The sequence below is a fragment of the Gambusia affinis genome, linkage group LG10, assembly GCF_019740435.1.
Source record: "Gambusia affinis linkage group LG10, SWU_Gaff_1.0, whole genome shotgun sequence".
NCBI lineage: Eukaryota > Metazoa > Chordata > Actinopteri > Cyprinodontiformes > Poeciliidae > Gambusia > Gambusia affinis.
In genome coordinates, this window is record NC_057877.1 from 27,289,373 (window position 1) to 27,311,320 (window position 21,948).

The following is a 21,948-nucleotide window of genomic DNA, read 5'->3' on the forward strand; positions in this document are numbered from 1 at the left end:
AACTGAAAAACTTTACCTTTATTTAAACAAACATTCACCGCAGGGTAGATTAATTTACATTACCAGCTTTTCCTGACAACAACAACTGATTTCTCCAAGTCAAATTTTTGCTTCCCAGTCTTCCTCTGGTTCAGTTTGATGGGAACACTGGACGGCTGGTGCATCTTCCTCATCATCGCTGTTGATCTGTTCTGGTTCTGAAAAACAACAAAATCCCATCAAGAGGGTCCGAGTACATGCAGGAACATTGTGTTCTCTAAAATTTAGGCAGTTCTGCCATCTGCTGGACAAACTGTAGATTACACAAACATTTTTATAAATTCAAAGAATCAGAAAAGTAAAATTAAATGTCAGAAACCGTTAGATTCAGATATTGAAACATGTTTCAACACATTCATTTTGATTAATTATTTACATATATTTTAAGGTGTAAAAAAATTTTTTTAAACGCAATTAATTGCATTCCTGCATCATCTGGAACTAAAATATAGGACTGGAACAATTAATCGTGATTAACTGATTATTGGAATAATCGCCAGCTAATTCAGTAATCAATTAGTCATTAACTGCATTATGGACTCAAAAAAAAATTATTAGCTGACAGAATTACATATTTAAAGCAATAATTAAGTCAAAACTACAACAAAAATCACATTTGTTTGTAAATAAGTTAATTCAAAACGACTCAAGTGGCAGTTTTAGCTTCACCTGATTCAAATTCTGTAAATAAAAATAAATAAATAAAACGCTCCAGTGAGGCTCGTTTGATATCCAATTATTAATCAGTTAATCCAAAAATTAATCAATCCACAAACGATTAATCGGACCCAAAAGGAATACCTTGTGTTTGCAGTTTAGTCAATAAAATTCTATTTTCTTACTTTAGAAAGAAATGAATTATTTGTTTGTTTGCCTCTTCAATCATTTTGAATATTGTTTAAACGAAGGTTTAAGTGGTTAAATGAGAAATTTGCAGAATCTGCCATTTTTATATACGATTAATCGATTGTCCGAATGATCAATTACCAACAATTGTTAGTTGCAGCCCTACTAAAAGGTTTTAAAAATAAACATAATGGATACTGCAAAGGGTCTTAAAAGTAAGAGGCGATTTCAAAACATGCGGGACGTGGTTTTTATCAATAATGGTGTTGATTAAAGTTATGTTTAATTGGACCAAAGATGTCTCAGTACAAATGACACAGTTCACATTCTATAGTAAGGAGGCAGTACCTTGTGCTTCACACTTTACGAGTAGAGCGGATCCGTCCTGAGAGAGTTTAACTTGAGGCTGGTCCATCAGGAAACGTCTCAGGTTGGAAACATTTCCACTCAGTTCAGCGATTTTGGGACAGAAGGACCAGAGCGCCGCCAGAGGAACGACGACAAACCTGAAACAACAACAAACACAATAACGGATACATGCATTCACACACCTTTATGCATCTAACTGTTACTTTACATATTTGCATGTATTTATTCATATACATTAATCTTGATGTTAGAGAAATCCATGCAACGTTTTGTTCCCAACGTGAACAAAATTGTCAGAATTTAAACATTTCTTCTCTTCCAAACGGAAACAAACCTGTTTACGATCCCGGACTCTTCTTGGTCGTTTATCCAAAGCGACACGGTAAGCTCCTCCCCTCCACCTCCACCTGGACAACCCAACCTGTCCGTACATGCTGAACGGAAAAAGAGGTTTTGTACAAATTAAAGCAGAGAAATGCAGTTTTAATTCAGCGTCTTCGTGTACCTGATGGTTTCTGTTGTTCAGTCTGACTGTGTGGTAAAACACAATTCGTCCCTCCAGTCGTTTCCTCCATCCACCTGTTCTTCAGTCGTTCTGCCCAGAACAGAACCTCGCTCACCAGGACTCTGGTGAAAGTGTTGTTGTCACGCAAAGTGGGGTAATTTACAGAGTACACCTAAAACAAGAAACTATGGGTTAAAATATCAAAGTCGAGAAGTTCAAACATAAACTTTGTATCGCCCCAGTATTTGCCTTCTTTGGGCGATTAAGTAAATTTTTGGTCTTTGAAGACTTAACATCCTTGGGTTTCTGTATGGCTGAAACAATTAACTGGATTAATCAATTAATGAAGCAATTGCCAACTAATAATCAATTAATCATTAACTGAAGTTTACAGGCTCAACAAAAGACAATTTGACGACGAAAAAAAACATTTAAACCAGTAAAACTGTAAAAACTAAATAAATAAATTTTATGTTTAACATAAAGAAAACCTTTGTCTACGAATATATTTTAACCACAACTCCTCAAGCGGCAGCTTCAGTTCACCTGGTGCAAGTCGACTAAAGGACTGCTGTATCATTGCATTTTACTCCAGCTAATGATTAATTGACGATTATTTCAATAATTGACTGATCGCGATTAATCGTTTCAGCCCTCAGTGATGCATGCGAGAACCAGCTGCTTGTAGAGGAACAGACTCACCAAAGTGTAGGAAAACACTTCCTCCTCATCTCGGTCGGGTGAAACGTTCAGACGTTGAAACACACCAATCTGGGAGCAGAAACCGACACTTTCCTGCTGCTCCTGAGGCGCTTCTCCAACTCCGGTGATTTCAACCTCGTAGCCATAATCCAAACACACTTTAAGAGCCCTGCAGGATGCAAAATGGACGTTAAAAGGGAAAAATCCAAGAGGCAAAATTGTTGTTTGAAAGCCTGAAATGAATCAATGTGCTCAACTTTATGGCCAGAACATTATTGTCTTATTTTGTCATTTTAAAATGCACAACATAGTAAATTGTTTTATTTCATATTCACAAAACAAATAATTTTTTACTTACATTTACAAAAGTTACTCCTTTTTTGTTAAATTACTTTCTTTTGAACTATCTGGCCTTAAAGGAGACCCATTATGTTTCTTGGTTAATTTGTTTTTCCAACGATTAATCGGATAAAGAAAAAAACGGTTCTACAGATTTTTAATTTGACCATTTTTTATATGATATTTGAAATATATTAATGTAAACAAAGAATTCAGTTCCCTTTATAAATAAAAAACAAAAATTTTATTGTCTAAAATACAAAAATATTGCATTCCTCTTGTGAATTTGAACCAAGTGAAGCTAAAACATATTCAGACATTCGCAGGTATTTTTATACTACATGCAAAATTTATGTATTTTTTCTTAATTTTGGCCTAAATACTGCTCTAAATATGTTGTCTTTTTCATCAAATGCCCCTTTTTTCAGTGTATACTCCAGTTAACGATTAATCAATTACTAAATAAATCGATTAATCACGATTAATTGTTTCAGCTCGACTTGAGATATCACTCCATGGGTCATGAAATAATGAGTTGGATTTTTTTAAATTAACTTTGCATGATGTTTTGCTGCATTGTTGTTGTTTTTTGTGAATAATTGAATCTCTGCACCGCACCAGGATCTGAACTCTGATCTGTTCCACTCAAACTTGTGGTCGCTGTGTCTGAAACCAGTCAGTCCAGGAAACAGTTTGTTGAATTCAGAGTTCGGGGTGCTGACAATGACGCTCGCTGGTCTCATGTATCCAAAAACCACAGAAGAAAAGAGCTCCAAATCAGGAAGAGTGAGGTGTTCTATACTGCAAAAACCAGACATGACAAAATAACATGTTTGAAAGCAGAAATAATTATTTAACAAATAACTTTGTAGCTCCAACAGCCACTTACAGTTCTATGCTGGTCATCAAGTCGAACCCTCGGAGCCGAGCGTCTCTCTGTGTGACTGAACCTTGGTACAGATCAATGTGGAGCTGGTCGAAGGTGGGCTGCAGGTGGTCTGTGGACAGAGGAGCCAATCTGTGCCTGGAGAGACAAACAAGCAACAAATTAATAAACTGAATTGTATAAAGCAAAAGAAAAATGTTCTGTTCACGGTAATGGTTTACATAAAGAACTTCCATCGGTTTATTTAAAAAAAATCATCACTTCACAGCGCAGAAACTGAAGTAGCTGAAGATGGAAATGATATAATTTCAGAGATAATTCACTAAACTACATCTTAATACAGACCCTGGAAAAGGTTACAGAAAACAAATAAGCAGCTTTAAACCATCCATCCATCCATCCATTTTCTGTTCACCCTTGACCCTAATGAGGTCGGGAGGGTTGCTGGTTCCTCTCCAGCTACGTTCAGGGCGAGAGGCGGGGTCACCCTGGACAGGTCGCCAGTCTGTTGCAGCAGCTTTAAACTAATTTAAGGTAATTTTATTTAAGTAGCACATTTTCAGCAACAAGGAAATTCAAAGTGCTTCAACTCCAACTTAGTCAGTAAATTTCATTATGAGAGAGGTAACAGTTAGTTACTGCGTTATTGTGTCCCACAAGGTTCTAAGGTTCTGTACTAGGATCAGTTCCTTATTCTTTTTTGGTTTGTTTGTTTTGAAAAAGAAATTATAATTACTTATCCAAACTGCCACTACATGAACGTCCAGGAGAAATGACCGTGGTGTAACAGAGAAAAGTGTGCAATGTGAATTTTGCCCAAAATAATAACAATAGTGTGTATGTGTTTGTAATGAGGTTTTTGATCCATGCATTTGGAGCCACCTAGTGGTGTGATGAGTGACTGCATGTAACGGGTCCTTCCGGCTCTCTCGGCTTCCCCACCAGGATGCTGAGCATCGCTGGAGGAGGAAGGTGCAGAGGCAGCTCTTCGCTATTTTTTTTTTCTTGGGGTTATATTTTTCTAGTTCAACAATTAACGAAATACTGTAAGATCATTTAACATTTATAAACATAGTTTATAAAGTTTTCTCATGGCTGGGCTGGAAAAATAGGACCCTATGAGTGAGAGCTGCGCCAGTTGGTGTTTGTGGCTGAAAAGACACCAACTGTGTCTTTTGTTTTTCAGCTGTTGGACCACTTGGTGCAGTCAGTCACATTGTGAGAGTTTAATTTTGTATCGCTCTAGTTGACAACAATCAACCAAGGCTTCACTGCTGCTGTGACAAACGAGAAGGGTTACAGTGGCAAATCATTGACTGCATGCAAACAGCCAAGTTTTCTTAGATAAGTTAATTTGTAAAATATACCGATCAATTGAAATGGAGGCATCCGCCTGTGTTTATTAATTTTATTTAATCTTTACTTAACCAGGTAAGTTGAATGGAAACAAATTCTCATTTTCAACGGATTGAATTTACTTTTATTGTAAAGTGCCTTGAGAGAAAATCTCGAGAAACTTAAGCAGGATCTTGCAAAAGTTAGGATCCTTTTTTTTTTTAGGTTAACTGGCGTTTCTAAATAGCCCTTAACCGTGACGGTTCATGCATTGTTGTTAATAATTAGTAAATAAAAATAAATATGTATTTTTTTATTATTTCTGTGGAAAGTTTGTAAGCTAGCGATAAAAAAGTGCCCTTCCCTTTTCTTCACTCACATATGTTTCTTGATTTTGGCACCGGTGATGTCCACGCCGACCAGCAGCTCAATGTTCCGCTGAAACCTGAGCTGTTTCAGGAGCTTACACTCGCCGCAGCCCAGGTCAGCTACCTGGTGGAAGAAGAAAAACTAGCAGCAGGACTAAAACTTGACAGAAAACGCGCTTATCAACAGGTAGAACTGGATAAACTAGATATCGGCGTTCAGTGGCTTCGCTAACAACAGAGGAGTTGGTAGCAATCGTTAGCTTCGAAGCTAAGACGAAGAAATAGCTGAATTCCTGCTTAATTCGTGATTGAATTTTAGTAATTACCTTCTTAGGTTGTTTTTTTCTGACAAAATCGATGACAAACTGATGTCGTTGGCTGTGAAGTGGCGGAGTAAACATGGGATTCATTTTCCTTCCGCTACAGTTTGCGGGTGTGGGCACTCCTGGTCCTGGAGGCCCGGTGTCCTGCAACTTTTAAATAAATGTTTACTTCAACACATCTGAGTCAAATAATGAGGTCATTAGCAGGAGAATCTGACTGCAGTTGGGAGGTGGTTCAGGTGTATTGGACCAGGGAGACATCTAAGAGTTGCAGGACACAGGTGTTCTGTCAGATAGCCATACATGTCAGAATAGCATACATATGGTAAGAGCGCATGCGCACGCATGCGCATTCTGCAGGAGGTCCGCCATATTGAGAGGAGTCGTCAGCTTGTCATACGCGAGAAGAGACACAATAAAAAGTAACTAAATAAATTAAATTTAATGCTGCTGCAGCTGCAGTAAACTACAAAACACGTCCTAAAACACGCCCTGTTTAAATTCACGTCCCCCACTTCCTTAATATTTTTGGGTTGGATAACATGTCTGCTAACTTGGATAGCATGTCGTGTATGAAAACGCAATTTTTACTCACACTGAAACTGGGGCAAAACCAGTGTTTCACTTTTGAAAAAAATCCTTATCTACGTCATGATTCTATGTTGCTGATTAAATAAAATCATATGGTAATGACAACGTATACATGTCTGAGCTAAGCGTATGACTATCTGACAACGTATGCTGAAACGTATGCAAACGTATGCTGATCTGACAGATATAGCCATCAGTTTGTCATACGCGTATGACGATCTGACAATGTATGGCTATCTGACAGAACACAGGCCCTCCAGGACCAGGAGTGCCCACCCCTGGTTTACTGTGACCGTCTATTAACCGCCGTGGCAGTAGGGGGCGCCGTTAAAATATCTATTTGGCAAAGGGCAGCGAAGGAACTGCACTTAACAGAGTAATGATAAATTTTAATATTAGTCAAACATTTATTTCATTAACAAAATTCACTCAGTGAAACACATTATATAAATTAATTATAAATATACTGATGTTTTCTGGCCTTAATGTTGACTACAGTTAGAATATTACATCAGAACAATTAATAAAAAATTATTAACACAGAAATACATACTTAGCTGCTTAAAAGTTGCTCTTTTCAGAAGACATTTTTACTCTGGCAGACAAGCACCCTACGATGAATATTAAGATAGAACATATTCGTCACCTGATTTTGAAAATACTTTGTTTCAGATGATTTTTTGTTGTGAATGAATTACCTAACATATTTATCAACCCAATTAAACACAACAGATGAGTAATAGAAGATTTTTTCAGAAATTGCAGACTATTTTTATATTCCTTTATTCCCCATAAAATTAAACTGACGCAAGTTGGAAAACTGTAGGTTGTCCCAAAGTTCATCCATCCATCCATCTTCTTCTGCTGCTTATCCGGGGTCGGGTCGCGGGGGTAGCAGCTTCAGAAGGAAGACCCAGACTTCCCTCCCCAGCCACTTCCACCAGTTCCTCCGGAGGAATCCCAAGGCGTTCCCAGGCCAGCCGAGCGGGGGCCTCCTCCAGGCGGGACGCGGGGGCCTCCTCCAGGCGGGACGCGGGGGCCTCCTCCAGGCGGGACGCCCTAACCCTCATCAGGGAGGCGTCCAGGAAGCATCCTGACCAGATGTCCCAAAGTTAACATTCTCAAATGTTAGTTAAATTTGGATGTTCTTGGCTGTTTATTTGAGACACTCGTGTAAATTTAAAACATGTTCTTTATGTAATGTTATTGTTAGGTTGGCTTTATTCTGAAAACTTTATTATTTCTATTTTAAACAGATAATGTAATATTTGGACTTGATTTCATAAATGAAAATGTTGAAGTTTGTCTGGACAACTTAAGTGTAATTAGAAAATATATATATTTTTACAATTTCCATCCCATTTTCGGCATTTAAAATGTTTGTTGTATTTAATCTCAGAATTTTTTTTTTTTTCGGTGGCCCTAAGACTCTTCCGTAGAAATGTAACCTGCTGACCTCATCTTACATATTTACAGAACTGATTGATTCAGTGTTTTGCTTTGTTTGTTCTGATGATGGTTCTAATTCCTTCATGAGAGTTAAAAATTATTAAACCTGCATTGAAAAGCGAGTTTTCATACAATGGTGTATTAGGGCCTCTGCACATAAACTAAAACAAAAAAGAATAAATTCTGCCAGAAAAAAACAACAACAACAAAAAACATTAAATTTCTAGTTTCAAGTCAAAAATGTCCAAAGTCAAAAAATTTTGACCTTTGAAACAGATATTTTCATGTTTTTCTCTAAATAATTAATGAGATTAATCTTAAAATTTCCAAGTTTTTTTGTTGCAAATGTTCAACTTTTCTAACTCAGAAATTTTCTGGAAAAAAAATTACATTTCTGTGAGTAATCTAAGAATTTTGGAGCTTTTTTCAAGCAAATTTTATAATTATATAAATATAAATTTAACTGATTTTGAAATTTCTTTCTCTGCCTGATTTTGTTATTTGATTTTTATTATGTCATTTTCAAAGATAAAATAATGGTAATTTGATTATTTCCTCAGTACTTTTCACCAAATACTTTTTTATTCTTATTTGAATAAATTCTTGAACGGCTACTTTTTATGTTTACTTGAGTAAAAATATGTGGAAGTAGAACTACTCTTGCTTCAGTAGTTTTTTAGTACTCTGTCCACCTCTGCATACACGTATTCCTGGTGTTGTTTTCTTTCCACCGGTATCCGATTTTATCCATTATTATTTTTAAACACAATCCTTTGCTAAGCTAGCTGTAGCGTCGCACTTCGAGGTGACGTCACGGTAAATAACAGGTCGTTTACGTGCAGTCCCTTGGGGGGCCGCTAGGGGGCGGCCGCGGTCCAAAGTTTGAGAAAGTCTGTTCTAAAGAGTCAAGTCTACAGAGTCACTGCCACATAAAATCCCGTTTACAATAAGTGCAAAACATGTGGATGCATCCGCCATCTTTCTGCAACACAAACAAACAACAACATAATGTGAAGAAAAGAACCAGATTGTCTGAAACAATGAGAATCTAAAGCTGTTAAAAGCAAAACATACCTGTATTGGGGAGAAGCAGTGAGGGCAGGGTTTGGTGTTGGTGGTTATCCATTTTTCGCTAGAATGCCTTTCAAAGGTGTAAACAAAGGTTTTACGGCCATATCTGTTTTCTAGAAGCCGACGCCTCCGCTTGCCACCTTTAGCATAATCTTCCAGAAGCGCCTGGATCCCCTCTGGAAAAAATAAAATATATCCTGAAGCACAACCTGCACATTTATTGCTGTTTGGAGAAACTTAAATCGCTCTATCTTTACATTTCTCTTTAAATGGTAACAATTTATATCAAATAACTGAATTCCATTTCATTTCATTTTCATTAATTTATTTCAAATAGTTTTTCAAACTTAAATGCAAAATAATTTTTTTGATTTTTTTTTTATCTGAATTAAAAATGCAATAGCTTTTGTCTTAATAAAAGGCCTAAAATTCTGGGTATTTATGTTGAGTTTATTTAGTCTAGAAAAACATTTAGATCATTTCCAGTAAAAAAAAAAAACCCTGGTATTAACCAAACTTAATAAAAAAAATTGATACGTAGTTAGTTTTTTGTGTGTAAAAACTCAGATAGTTATAGCCCTACTTACTATGAAATTTGACTTAAAATAACAGGCGGCTGTAACAGACACAGTCTTTTTCTGTATAACTTTGTCATGATCACACAGAATTACGCTTTGGACTCCCCTAGTTTAAGGTAAATGGTTTCCTCAAATTGTTAAAGTTCAACCAAATCATCAGGATTTTGAGATACACAGAGGTTTTTTTTAACAGGAAGAATGTACCTTCTGTCTTTGGGAAAGCTATCAGCTGTTCTTCACTCTTCTCTGTGGATAAGTCAGGTTCTTCGTAGCACTTGCTTGTTCCATGGTACGTTCTTTTGCAGTCTACACAGAAAGCAAAGCTGCAGACGGAGCACATCGCTGCAGGGCTGGACTTCTCCAAGATCACAGCAGAACCGCAAGTAAGCCGAGGACAATACGTGATGTCTAAAAAGGAAAAATAAAAAATGAGAGATGAGGATGTGTAGTTTTCCTTTAACCTTGAAATGTATCTGAGTGAGCTCTAATGTTTCCTTAAACAGGAAACATTAGAGGAGCTTATACAAAACATGTTCATAAACTTTTTTTGCACAATGACTCAACGTTTATACTCGCATGTAAAAGCAGATGCACCATTATACAACCGTACATCTTTGAAAAGCAGAAGTGAAACCTCCTTCACAACCAACAATAATGCAGCAAGAGGTTTCTGGATTTTAAGTCAACGAAAAAACTCTTGTGTTTTCCAGCAGCCATTGTGCAGCGCATACAGCAGTAAAACCAGCTGACCAAACGTACTGGAGCTCAGCTCGGGTTGCTAGGTAACAGGTGGAACTTCGTGGTTGCTAGGTAAGATGGGTGGAATATGTGCCTGCTAATTTGTGACAATACATTCAGAAGGTTTTAGAAACGGCTCATTTTCCAGACACCAAAAACATGAACTCATTGTCAGAAAACTTCTGTCTGTTTTATTCTTAAACATTTAGGTTGTTTGCAGAAGCAGTTCAGACCTAAATGGAAGCAGAAAAATGTCCAAAATGTGTGTTTTGCATAATAGGTCTCCATTATAGATAGGCATACCAGGCATAATGTCCAAGGTAGACTGTAGCAGAAGACGGTCATATCTGTGAAAGAGCTTCTCTCCTACAAGACTTTTCACCTGTAGGAGGCAGTAGAGACACACAGAAGGGAAAAAGAGGATAAAACTCTATACATGTATGAGATTTATGTAATTATTTTCACCAAAATAAACAAAAAGGAAGAAAAATCCTGTAAATTTATGACTCATTATAGCTATTAAAATGTTTTTAAAAAATAATGAATACTTTCTACATTGTTGCATTAATTTTCTAATACATCTATATTTTACATATTAGCTGAAACTATCACTGTTGTGACAGTTTGATGTGATAAAAGTTTAGCTCCTCTACCGTCTCCCAATGCTAACTAGAAACAACCAATCAGAGCGAGGAGGCGGGTCTTAGTGCTGCCAATCACAAAATGTTGCAGCTTTGCTCAGACAGCTAGCATAGCACATTGTGAATGGTGGAGCTTAGTGGAGCTAACAGTGGTGTTAGCTATAACACCACTGTTAGCTCCACTAATATTACTGTTAGTGTAGCTAATGTTAGGATAGCCACTGATGATGGCCAATAAATGGTTTCCTGTAACAGTAAGTTGTTTCTAAACCATTAGCACATATAGCAGTAAGTACATTAGAATGGCTAACCCCGCTAAGACCCACCTCCTGGCTCTGATTGGTTATTTTTGGTCGAGAGCGGTTGAGGGCGATATACTGTGTTGTAAGACATGTTTCATTGGGACATGGTGAGTATAAACATTGTTGAAGTTAGAGTAGAGTCATCTTGGTATACCATGTTAGTGGAGCTAATGTTCATGGTTAGCGCTTTAGCAATAGCTTCCACTAACTGCAGCATTTGTTTAATTGATTTTTTTTTTCCAAGGCGTCTCAAAATGCGGCGTACCTCTGCAGGTGTTGATGTGGCAGAGCAGTCTACCTGAGGACAGGTAACGCCGCGGACGTTCCCTTCCGTAATCTGGGCTTTCCAGAACTCGTCGAGACAGGTCCGGCAGAAGATGTGGCCGCACTCGTACAGCTGCACACATTCGGACCCGAACCGGCTCGAGAAACACACGCCGCAGTCAAACGGCGTGGCGTCAAACACCTTTTGTTTCTGCTCTGCATCATGGATCAAAATCTGGGACAGGAGAATCTGAGACGCAGTCAAAGAGAGACCAGAGTCTCTTTGGTCTTCGTTTGGAGGGACGACTTCCTGTCCGCCCGGAACAGACACAGGAAGTTCAGAACTGTCTGCAGCTGAGGAAGAATGGTTCTGGTCAGAAGGAAGCTCCAGCAGATTGTGGATGTCCACCTGCTTTAGGGCTTCCTCTCTCAGAAACTGGATCCAGGAGAAGAGCACCACAGCGCCCCCAGTGGCCTGGTAGAGATCTGTGAGCTGATCACTCAGGGACGTTAGCTGATACAGAGAAACAAAAAATATGTTTAATCCATGGTTTGGAGGAGTTTTACGACGGCGTATTAAGGCCATTATACATAGAAAAGAAGGGAATACATTTCTGCCAAAAAACAAAAAATACATTTCACTTTTTTTTTTAGGTTCATCTCAGAAATTTTCTCATAAGTTTGACAATTCAAGTATTTGCTTGAAACAACTCAGAAATTTTGAGACTAATCTCAAAATTTAAAAACATGATAAAATTTTAATCATCTTAGACTTTTGAAACAAATGTTTTAAGTTGTTTGTAGTAGGAACCGAGTCTGAAAAGTTCAAAATTGGTCAAAAAATATCCAAGTTTTTTGCTGGAAATTTATTTACAATTTTAATTTTATTTTAAATAAACAACAACAACAACCCTAATCCACTGTCGTAGTATTTTCCTTGGAGTTTGCAGATGCTTTCCTCTGGTCTTGTAGGTTTCCTTTCAATGTGGACTTTGGCTGGACGAAGAAAATGCTGACTAGGAATAAATTTCACACCCTCGTTTTTGGCGCCCCTGTAGCGCAGCGCCCCTCACTATAGTTACATATAGTACATAACTTTTTATTTATTTATTGTGTGACTGATCCCCAGTACAATGTTTCAGACGTTTTTCCACCACTGTCATTTATTTATTACCTGTGGGTGAGTCAACCAGCTGCAGGTGAGAGTGAAGGAGGGAGGGGCGGAGGACGGGTAATCTCCAGGAAGTTCAAAGGTCAGAAGCAGCGGTGGAAGGAAAGAGACGTCATATTGCCTTATTGTTCCACCTAGTCGGAAGAAAAAACAAGTTAATGACACTAATAGTTGCCTATTATGTTACGAGTCTTGTTTGATTTAGTATTTATGCTTCCACAGAGATATTAGAAATGTTTTAATTCTTTTTCTGACAAAAAAAAGAAAAAAGGTAATTAAATGTGCGGCAAACCAACGGTATTGTAGAGGACCGCACTGGGTTAACGGGGTGAATTTCTCGCTGTCCGACGCATGCTTCAACAAACTCCAGGTCGCTTCAAGTTATTGCAATCATCCATTTATTCCAACTTTAACAGCCATATTTGAGACTTTACAAGTAGCTACTGACACATACTGACCAGGCTAAACCAAACAATGGCGCCAACAATAAGCGACATTATAGCATGGTCAACAGAAATTATGACAACCACCGTCACACCCGCTTCCTCATACATACTAAACCAGCGCGCCAATTCGGCTCCATTCATACCTAAGTGACAGTCACGCCCACCTTGACACACCCACCACCGAAGTGTCAACACCTTGTGCTCCTGCCACATCAGTAATTGCTTATTTTGACTATATGGCTCTTACATTCCGGCCCCTAATTATTACAAAAATAATTATCTGAAGTGTCAACACTGTAAGAGACAAACCTAAGAAACAATTATAAATTGCTCCGTATCAAATTTATTTTAATCTATCATTTAGAATAAGCAATCAACTAGAGAAAAGGAAGTCACTGGTAAATGGAAAGGAGAGAAAAGTTTGTTAAATGTGTTGCTGCCTCCTGAAGCAGGCACAACTTGGTAATAGGTCTTTCCAGGAAGCTTGTCTTTGTCTTGATGCGAACTGTTCGCACAAGTCCTCTTTTATCTGGAACAATGTTCACAACTCTACCCATTAACCAAGAGTTGCGTGGAGCAGAGTCATCCACGATAAGGACGACATCTCCTGGCAAAAAGTTCCGTCTTGTTCTTTGCCACTTCTGCCGTTCTTGTAGTTGAGGCAAGTATTCCTTTAACCAACGCTTCCAGAAGAGATCCGCCATATATTGCACCTGTCTCCATCTTCGTCGAGCGTAGACATCATTCTTGGAAAACACTCCTGGTGGCAATAAAGGTGTGGTCTTTAAGAGAAGAAGATGATTTGGAGTTAGTGCTTCCAGGTCGTGTGCATCAGTAGAGGCTTTGGTTATAGGTCGACTATTGATGATAGCCTCAACTTCGCAGAAAACTGTCCGAAGACTTTCTTCATCAAGACTCTGTGTTCTCAAAACAGAATTTAACACTTTCCGAACAGACTTAATAAGACTTTCCCATGCACCTCCATGGTGTGAGCCAGTAGGGGGATTGAAAGACCATTTTATTCCTTTCTGAAGAAGAGTGTTATTAATTAGAGTTTGGTTCCATTTTTCAATTTCTTTTCTTAGTTCGCGTTCAGCTCCTACAAAGTTGGTTCCATTGTCAGAACGTAGCTCCAAAACTTGGCCACGTCTAGCAATAAATCTTCTGAGACCATTGATGAAGGAATCAGTATCCAGTGATGACAACATTTCAAGGTGAATTGCTCTTATAGCCATGCAGGTAAAGATGACTCCATATCGTTTCAACAGGCTCCTTCCACGCTTAACTTCAAAGGGACCAAAACAATCCACACCCACACAAGTGAATGGGGGTTTGTCTGGATACACTCGTTCCTGTGGAAGGTCTGCCATCCTTTGGCTTCCTGGTACAGCATGGAGTCGTCGACAAATCATGCACTTTGATAGAGTCTTCCTGATTGCAACGCTGGCACCTGGGATCCAATACTTTTGACGCAGTTCAGCAAGCATATGATTACGTCCACCATGGCCTGTCTGATGATGTATATGGCGCAGTAAAATTTCTGAGATGTGAAGGTCTTTAGCCAATATGACTGGGTATTTAGCTTCAGCAGGCATAGCTGCTTTGCTTAGCCTTCCACCAACTCTTAGTACACCACCTTCAAGAACAGGATCAAGCTTATAGAGCTGGCTTGTTTTCTTCACACCTTCATGTTTCTGTAAACTTGTCATTTCCTCTGGATATCGCTTTCTTTGACAATAGCAAATGATGGCACTCTCAGCTTTCTCAAACTCCTCCACAGATAAGGCTCCTAATGCCACATTTTTCTTGTACACATTCATTTCTTTCTCCAATCTTTCTTGAAATTTAAACTCATCAAGTTTAGAATCTGCAAGATCCAACTTCAGCTGTGCTCTCTTTTGAGCCAGTTTGAACAACAATTGTTTAAACCTGAGTAGCCACCCAACCATTGTTTTCAATTTATCCCAAGAAGAAAATGAATGAATGAAGTCCATAATCGGATCCACTTGTTCATTGGTGTCGCATTAACAGAAACCAATGTCTTGACCTCTGGATCTTCTGGATCCTCCAGAGCAAAATGACTTATGTCCTCAGGATTTACAGGCCATTTCCATTCAGGGTCCTGAAGAAACTTTGGTCCTAACACCCAGGTGTTAGCCTTCAAGAGAGACTTAGCACTTGTTCCTCTGGATGCCAAATCTGCTGGATTAATACTGGTAGCTAACGCCTCCACTGTGAGGGATTTGACAAATTGAGTATCTCTCCAACTCGGTTTGTCACAAAAGTCTTAAATCTCAATCTTTCATTCTTGATGTACTTCAAAACTGAAGTACTATCAGTCCAAAATACTGAATCTTGTAATTCCATTCTTAACTCCTTCTTTAATAGCTTATCCATGCGGCTGGCAACCACTGCAGCAGTCAACTCCATGCGAGGGATGGTGATGGGTTTCAGTGGAGCTACCCGGGCTTTACCCATTACAAATGCACAATGCACTTGTCCATCAGCATTACACTGCAACAGGTAGCTCGCTGTTCCATATCCATTCTCGCTTGCATCACTGAAATGATGTAGCTGCGAACTTGTGGCTTGTCCAAAATCTTGTGGTTTCAGACATCTGTTAACTCCAAACCGTTCAAGCCGATGAAGTCCTTCCAGCCAGTCTTTCCACTTCTGGACCATATCATGTGGTAAAGGATCATCCCAGCCAACGTGTCTTCTGCTTAGATCTTGTAGAATCCCCTTTGCAACTAAGACAACTGGTGCCAGAAATCCAAGAGGATCATAGATGGAACTTATAATGGACAAGACTCCTCGTCTTGTCAGAGGTCTATCTTTGAGAATGATTTTGAATTTCAGCAGGTCTGATTGTACACACCACTGTATTCCCAACACACGCTCCACCGTAGATCATCATTATCCATATCCAGGTTCTTAACATCAATTGATCTTTCATGCTGTGGTATTGCAGCAAGAACACGCCGGTTACTTATCCATTTGAGAAGTTGAAATCCGCCTTTCTTGCACAAAGCACGGAGTTCTTGATATAATGAGACAGCTTCCTCTTCTGTGCTCACAGAGACCAAACAGTCATCCACATAAAAGTTGTGAAGCACCGCATCTATGACATTTGGTGTAAACAGCTGCTGATTGTCCTCTGCACATCTTCTTAGTGCAAAACATGCACAGTTTGGAGATGATGTAGCTCCAAAAAGATGTGCAACCATTCGGTACTCCACCAGATGCTGATCATATTCTCCATTTGGCCACCAGAGAAATCTCAACAGATCAGAGTCAGATGGTGGTACTCGGACCTGGTGAAACATGGCCTCAATATCCGCTGTGATAACAACAGGTTCCTTTCTGAATCTAGTGATGACACCAACCAATGAACTGGTGAGGTTTGGACCTTGTAAGAGTTGAGTGTTTAAAGATTTTCCTCCAAATGCTACACCACAGTCAAACACGACTCTTATCTTTTTCTTGTGAGGGTGATATACTCCATGGTGTGGTATATACCAAACCCTCCCATCACACCGTTCAAGATTTTCAACTGAGACCTTTTCAGCATAGCCCTTGGAAATTATATCATTCATGAAGTTAGTATAATCAGAAAGAAATTGATGGTTTTTGGTAAACTTCCTTCTGAGATTCAAAACACGCTGTTCAGCCAATTTCCTATTGTTGGGCATTTTCAGATCTTTGTGTCTCAGAGGTAAAGCAATGGTGTAATGTCCCTCTTCCAGCTTAATTGACTCTGTAACTAGCTCCATGAACTGATTATCTTCTCTGGACCATCCAGGTTGTTCATCGCGAGAACATTCAGGAAAATCAACCTTCAGTTGTTGTTGCCATAAGTTCTCAAGTCTTGACACAGAAATTCTGTTAACAGTAACAGTCGATTGTAGCTCTCTTGTGTCGACATCACAGTCTCCTCTAAGAGGTCCATTTACTGTCCATCCAAGAATAGTTCTAACTGCGTAGGGGCCTCCATTTTGACTTCGAATGACATCCCATGGCTCCAGCGCTTTAGGCACATTGGTCCCAATAAGCAAATCAACTCCTGAATTGATTTCAGTTATCCTCAAATTTTTCAGATGTGACCATCTTTCAACATCTTCTTGGTGAGGGATGTTGCTGTTATGAACGGGCATGCTTCTCTGTGTGAATAGGTCAGGTAATTCACAAAAGATGTCTTCATTCAGCCCAGCAATTTCCAAATCTGACACAATGTTGCTTCCAACCACCCTTTCTTGACCCATTGTCCGTAAAAGGATGCTTGTATGTCTCCCAGTGACACATAATCTGTTCATCAGTTCTTCAGTGCAGAATGAGGCAGAGCTTCCAGGATCTAAAAACGCATATGTTATTATTGTCTTCTGGCTCTTTGTAGACTTCACTCTAACTGGTAAAATAGAGAGAGTACAGCCATGCTCACCGGCCCCAGTTAGACCACTGGATTGAGCAGAGATGGAGGCACTTCCACTTGTTGTCTCCACTTCCTTCTTCTTATGGACTGGACGAGTTTCCTTTTCTTTGGAGAAGACATGAAGCATGGTGGGATGTCTTAAACTACACACTTTACAGTGATGTCGCCTTTTACAGTCCTTGCTGATGTGCCCAGTGCATAAACAGCCAAAACACACCCCATTTTCTTTCAGAAATGTCAACTTCTCCCCATGTGTCCTCTTTTCCAGTAGAGGGCATGTGTCCAAAGAATGTCCAGCTCCACAAAATAAACAACTCTTTATAACAGCTGTCTCTTGTCCCTTCTTTACTTCAAAGTCAGCTTTCTTCTGCATTTCTCCAACAATAGTAGCAAAACTACTTCCTTTCATCTTTAATCGCTGCTGTGATTTATAGATTCCTGCATCCTTTTTTGGTCTAGATAAAGAATCTTGAATATCACCAAAAAGTGGATCACTAGCGATCTTCACTTGCCTTTCTACAAATCGAACAATATCACTGAAAGTTACTCTTCTTTTGAACTTCTCTTGCAAATCACACACCTCATTTCTCCATCTGTCCCGCAGTTTAAAGGGCAGTTTTTTTATGATTGCTTGCATGTTGGCAGGAACATCCAACTCATGCATGCAGCCATTGTATTCCATCACATTGTGGCATTCCCTGAGCAGAAAGCTGAATGCTTGTAAAGCTTTTACATCTTCTGTTTGCAAAGCTGGCCATGACAAAACTTTATTCATATATGCAGCAATTACTTTCAACGAACAACCAAAATGTTCTTGAAGTAGAGATTTAGCTTTAACATATCCAGAATCACTAGGCATATGAACACAGCTTCTCACTAGGTCATGAGGCTGGCCTCTAGTGTACTGCTCCAAGAAGTATAAGCAATCTTTGGCACTATGCGTCTTTGATTCAATACTGTGTTCAAAAGCTGTCATGAATGTCTTAAATTGGAGTGGATCACCATCAAATATTGGTATGTCTCGTTTTGGCAGAAAAAATAAAGATTGTTGATTTACAAGCAAGCTTGTAATTTCATTCTGCCTTTCCAATACACTTAACAGTTGTTTATTTTCATCAACTGATAATGAATCTTTATGATGTGACGATTGCGGCTGAGCTTGATGTAACATTCGGTCTGTTGGAATTTCAACTTGTGTTGTTTTTATCTTCACCTGGTCAGTTAATGTGTCTGTATTTTCTTTAACTCTTGTGTCTTTAGGTCTTGCACCCAAATAAGAATAGGACTGAAAGGTTGGAGCTTTATCATAACAATCAGTTCCTGCTGCTGTAGGTACAAATGTATCTGCATCAACATTCAGCATTTGAGATCTTTTATTTTCATGTTCAAAATATGAATTCATGCCATCAGATTGAATCTGTGCAGCACTAGTCACTGTAGAACAGACAGAGCCCTGAAACACTTTAACTTTAGCCATTGATGCTGCAATTTCAATCTCCAAATCCAGTTCTTCTTTCTTTTTCCTTAGCTGTTCCTCCTGCTCCTCTAAAGCATGTTTTTGTTTCAACAGCTTATGTCGTGCCTTTAATGCAGCCATATCTGCTTCTGCTTTAACAAGAGCTGAAGATGTAGAAGACACAGAAGACTTAATTCTTGATGACCGACTTCTTCTAGACCTTCTGCTGTCCACATTAGAAACACTGTCACTTGGCTTAACATCATCCTCAACACCAGCATTTTCATCACACTCTATATGCTGAGAAACTAAAGGTGCATTAAGCTCTTTATTCACACTGGACAATTGAGCCTGATGTAATTCAGCTTCTTCACTCATTTGAGCTGCATTGTTGACTTGTTCAGCACCTGAAAGCCATTTCTCAACTTCTTGTATGAATTCAGAATTATATTTACTCAAGCTTAAAAACCAAGTGTTTTGTCTTTCTTGTTCTTCGGCAGGAAACAGTGGAATAACAGACTCATACAGCTGATTTGCATCCTCCAGCAACAGTTTAAAATCATCACAGTGAGACTGAACACTCTCAAGATTTGCTTCATTTTTCATAAGCTCTTTAATAATGTTTATTTCTCCTTTAATTTTATGAACCTTTGCTTTGAGATCCTTTTGAAGCTTCTCAATTTTATTCTGTAGTGCTTTAACAGTTAATTTTGATCGTCTTTTTTCATCTTTACCGCTTACAACGGAACTTGACTTTGATCCAGCTAACTCCATTTCCAGATATTTGTCTTAACAATTCCTCCTCAAACAGTCGACTCAATACGTGTGTGTTTGTCCATACCTCAGTTCCAGCGGACTTGATTGAGCTGCGGTGAAGGAATCATTCAATTAATTGATTGATGACGCTGCGCTGCGTGCGCCATTACCGCTTCCAAACTGTTCCAAGCAGAAGCGAAGAATCCAGACTTGTCCTTCAACGAGTCACTCATTCCATTGTCTTTCTGTTGACGATAAATGTGCGGCAAACCAACGGTATTGTAGAGGACCGCACTGGGTTAACGGGGTGAATTTCTCGCTGTCCGACGCATGCTTCAACAAACTCCAGGTCGCTTCAAGTTATTGCAATCATCCATTTATTCCAACTTTAACAGCCATATTTGAGACTTTACAAGTAGCTACTGACACATACTGACCAGGCTAAACCAAACAATGGCGCCAACAATAAGCGACATTATAGCATGGTCAACAGAAATTATGACAACCACCGTCACACCCGCTTCCTCATACATACTAAACCAGCGCGCCAATTCGGCTCCATTCATACCTAAGTGACAGTCACGCCCACCTTGACACACCCACCACCGAAGTGTCAACACCTTGTGCTCCTGCCACATCAGTAATTGCTTATTTTGACTATATGGCTCTTACAGTAATGTTGAAGCAAGCAAATGATTGGACTTTCGGCCCGTTTTATCTTAACTGTCTCAAAAGTGGTCAAGGACTTCTTGATAGTGACATAAATATATTTTGTTGAGGTTTTTATTACAGATATTCTTTTGTACTAGCTAACTAACGCACCACGGAGTTAAACTGCTACCGTAAAAGCCAGTGTAGAAGCGCAGCTCCACACACCATCGCATTTCTGCCCCATTTAGCTCAGTTTTCTGAACTGTACCGTGTTTTAGGAGTACAGTGAATCCCGCTGGCAGCTCCACGGAAACTCGGAATTCTCCGGCAGACTTCGACTCATTTCGGAGGAACTCTTCCGAACCAAATATGCTCTGCAGGGCGAGCAGCTCGTCTTCCTGCTCTTCCAAGTCCGTATTCATGAAGTCCAGAGACGCAAAATTATTTAGCCGCTGCTCGAAATAACAGCGAAGCAGCTTAAAATGTGTTCTTTTTAAAAACTACCTTCAACAAAAGGATTAAAAATGGCCACAATGTTTAAATGTTAAATGTTAGTTTACATGTCAGCTGTTTACTGTGTCTCCATCAGCTTCCTGGTCCATATGAGTCCGTCCCTCTGTGGACTCGCCTTAATAAACTGCAGTCTGATGCAAGATTCAGGAATCAGCTGTAAAAATCCACAGCGCGTCACTGTGAAAACTGGCCCCACCTGTTATCGTTTGGAAAATGTCATTTTAATAAAAGCCACAGGATGTTTTTTGTGCCCATTCATAATTAAAGATAAAACATATTTTGTCTCCGTTCATTGATTTATAACCCAATAGGCCGTCTGATGTACCTGCAGTGATTTAATCTATATAGGAAAGGAAACGATAACACGTGGGACCAGTTTCCACAGTGACGCGCTGTGGAGTTTTTACTGCTGATTTCAGAACCGGTACAGTTCAGAAAATTAAGCGAAAATAGGGCAGAAGTGCGACGTTAAGTGGATATAAGTACGGTAGCAGTTTAACTCCGAGATGCGTTCATGCTCATGAATTAAAACCTTTCTGTGGAACCAAAAATACAAAATTAGACAAGACTCGTAACATAATAGGCAACTATTAGTGTCATTAACTTGTTTTTTCTTCCGACTAGGTGGAACCATAAGGCAATATGACGTCTCTTTCCTTCCACCGCTGCTTCTGCCCCTCCCTCCTTCACTCTCACCTGCAGCTGGTTGACTCACCCACAGGTAATAAATAAATGACAGTGGTGGAAAAACGATCAGTCACACAATAAATGAATAAAAAGTTATGTACTATAAGTAACGTATAGTGAGGGGCGGGGCGCCGCGCTACAGGGGCGCCAAAAACGAGGGTGTGAAATTTATTCCTAGTCAGCATTTCTTTACATTGTAGGTTTACATTTAAAGTAAACCTATAAGACCAAAGGAAAGCATCTGCAAACTCCAAGGAAAATACTACGACGATAGATTAGGGTTATTGTTGATTTAAAATAAATAAAATAAAAATTATAAAGTCAATTTCCAGCAAAAAAAACTTGGATATTTTTGACAAATTTTCAACTTTTGAGACTCAGTTCCTAATACAAACAACTTAGAAAATTTATTTCAAAAGTCAAAGATGATTAAAATTTCATGTCTTTTCTTCTTTTTTTCCAGAAAAAAACCATAATCAAACATAGGTTATTT

General features: G+C 39.0%; 2 protein-coding genes across 3 annotated transcripts; both read right to left on the reverse strand.

The window, feature by feature from the left end:
• Positions 1-6,021, reverse strand: henmt1 (HEN methyltransferase 1). The gene is made up of 9 exons (XM_044130303.1): positions 5,716-6,021; positions 5,401-5,513; positions 3,690-3,824; positions 3,419-3,601; positions 2,462-2,630; positions 1,760-1,931; positions 1,589-1,688; positions 1,234-1,391; positions 1-197 (listed from the first exon to the last, which is right to left on the reverse strand). The coding sequence occupies exons 1-9, from the start codon at positions 5,797-5,799 to the stop codon at positions 100-102; spliced, it is 1,212 nt and encodes a 403-aa protein (XP_043986238.1). The 5' UTR covers positions 5,800-6,021; the 3' UTR covers positions 1-99.
• Positions 6,022-6,588: 567 nt separating this feature from the next.
• LOC122839054 (E3 ubiquitin-protein ligase RNF14-like) lies at positions 6,589-20,973 on the reverse strand. 2 transcript variants are annotated; one of them, XM_044130301.1, is made up of 8 exons: positions 20,831-20,973; positions 20,524-20,653; positions 12,521-12,651; positions 11,348-11,860; positions 10,443-10,521; positions 9,606-9,809; positions 8,827-8,999; positions 6,590-8,734 (listed from the first exon to the last, which is right to left on the reverse strand). In XM_044130301.1, exons 1-8 carry the CDS (start codon positions 20,855-20,857, stop codon positions 8,672-8,674), a joined length of 1,320 nt encoding a protein of 439 aa, XP_043986236.1. In that variant the 5' UTR covers positions 20,858-20,973; the 3' UTR covers positions 6,590-8,671. The 2 variants fall into 2 exon arrangements, with proteins under 2 accessions (XP_043986237.1, XP_043986236.1); XM_044130302.1 differs by lacking the exons at positions 20,524-20,653; positions 20,831-20,973 and adding an exon at positions 20,481-20,514 and having other exon boundaries at positions 6,589-8,734.
• Between the last annotated feature and the right edge of the window lie 975 nt (positions 20,974-21,948).

Excerpts from the sequence above, each read along its gene's own strand:
- henmt1 (XM_044130303.1), bottom strand. The coding sequence starts at position 5,799 with ATGAATCCCATGTTTACTCCGCCACTTCACAGCCAACGACATCAGTTT. Across the intron at positions 3,602-3,689 it reads TTGATGACCAGCATAGAACT|TATAGAACACCTCACTCTTC; the intron begins GTAAGTGGCTGT and ends TGGTTTTTGCAG. Across the intron at positions 1,932-2,461 it reads AAGTGTTTTCCTACACTTTG|GTGTACTCTGTAAATTACCC; the intron begins GTGAGTCTGTTC and ends TTCTTGTTTTAG.
- LOC122839054 (XM_044130301.1), bottom strand. The coding sequence starts at position 20,857 with ATGGACCAGGAAGCTGATGGAGACACA. Across the intron at positions 12,652-20,523 it reads CACTGTACTCCTAAAACACG|GTGGAACAATAAGGCAATAT; the intron begins GTACAGTTCAGA and ends TCTTCCGACTAG. Across the intron at positions 8,735-8,826 it reads ACTGCTTCTCCCCAATACAG|AAAGATGGCGGATGCATCCA; the intron begins GTATGTTTTGCT and ends TTTGTGTTGCAG.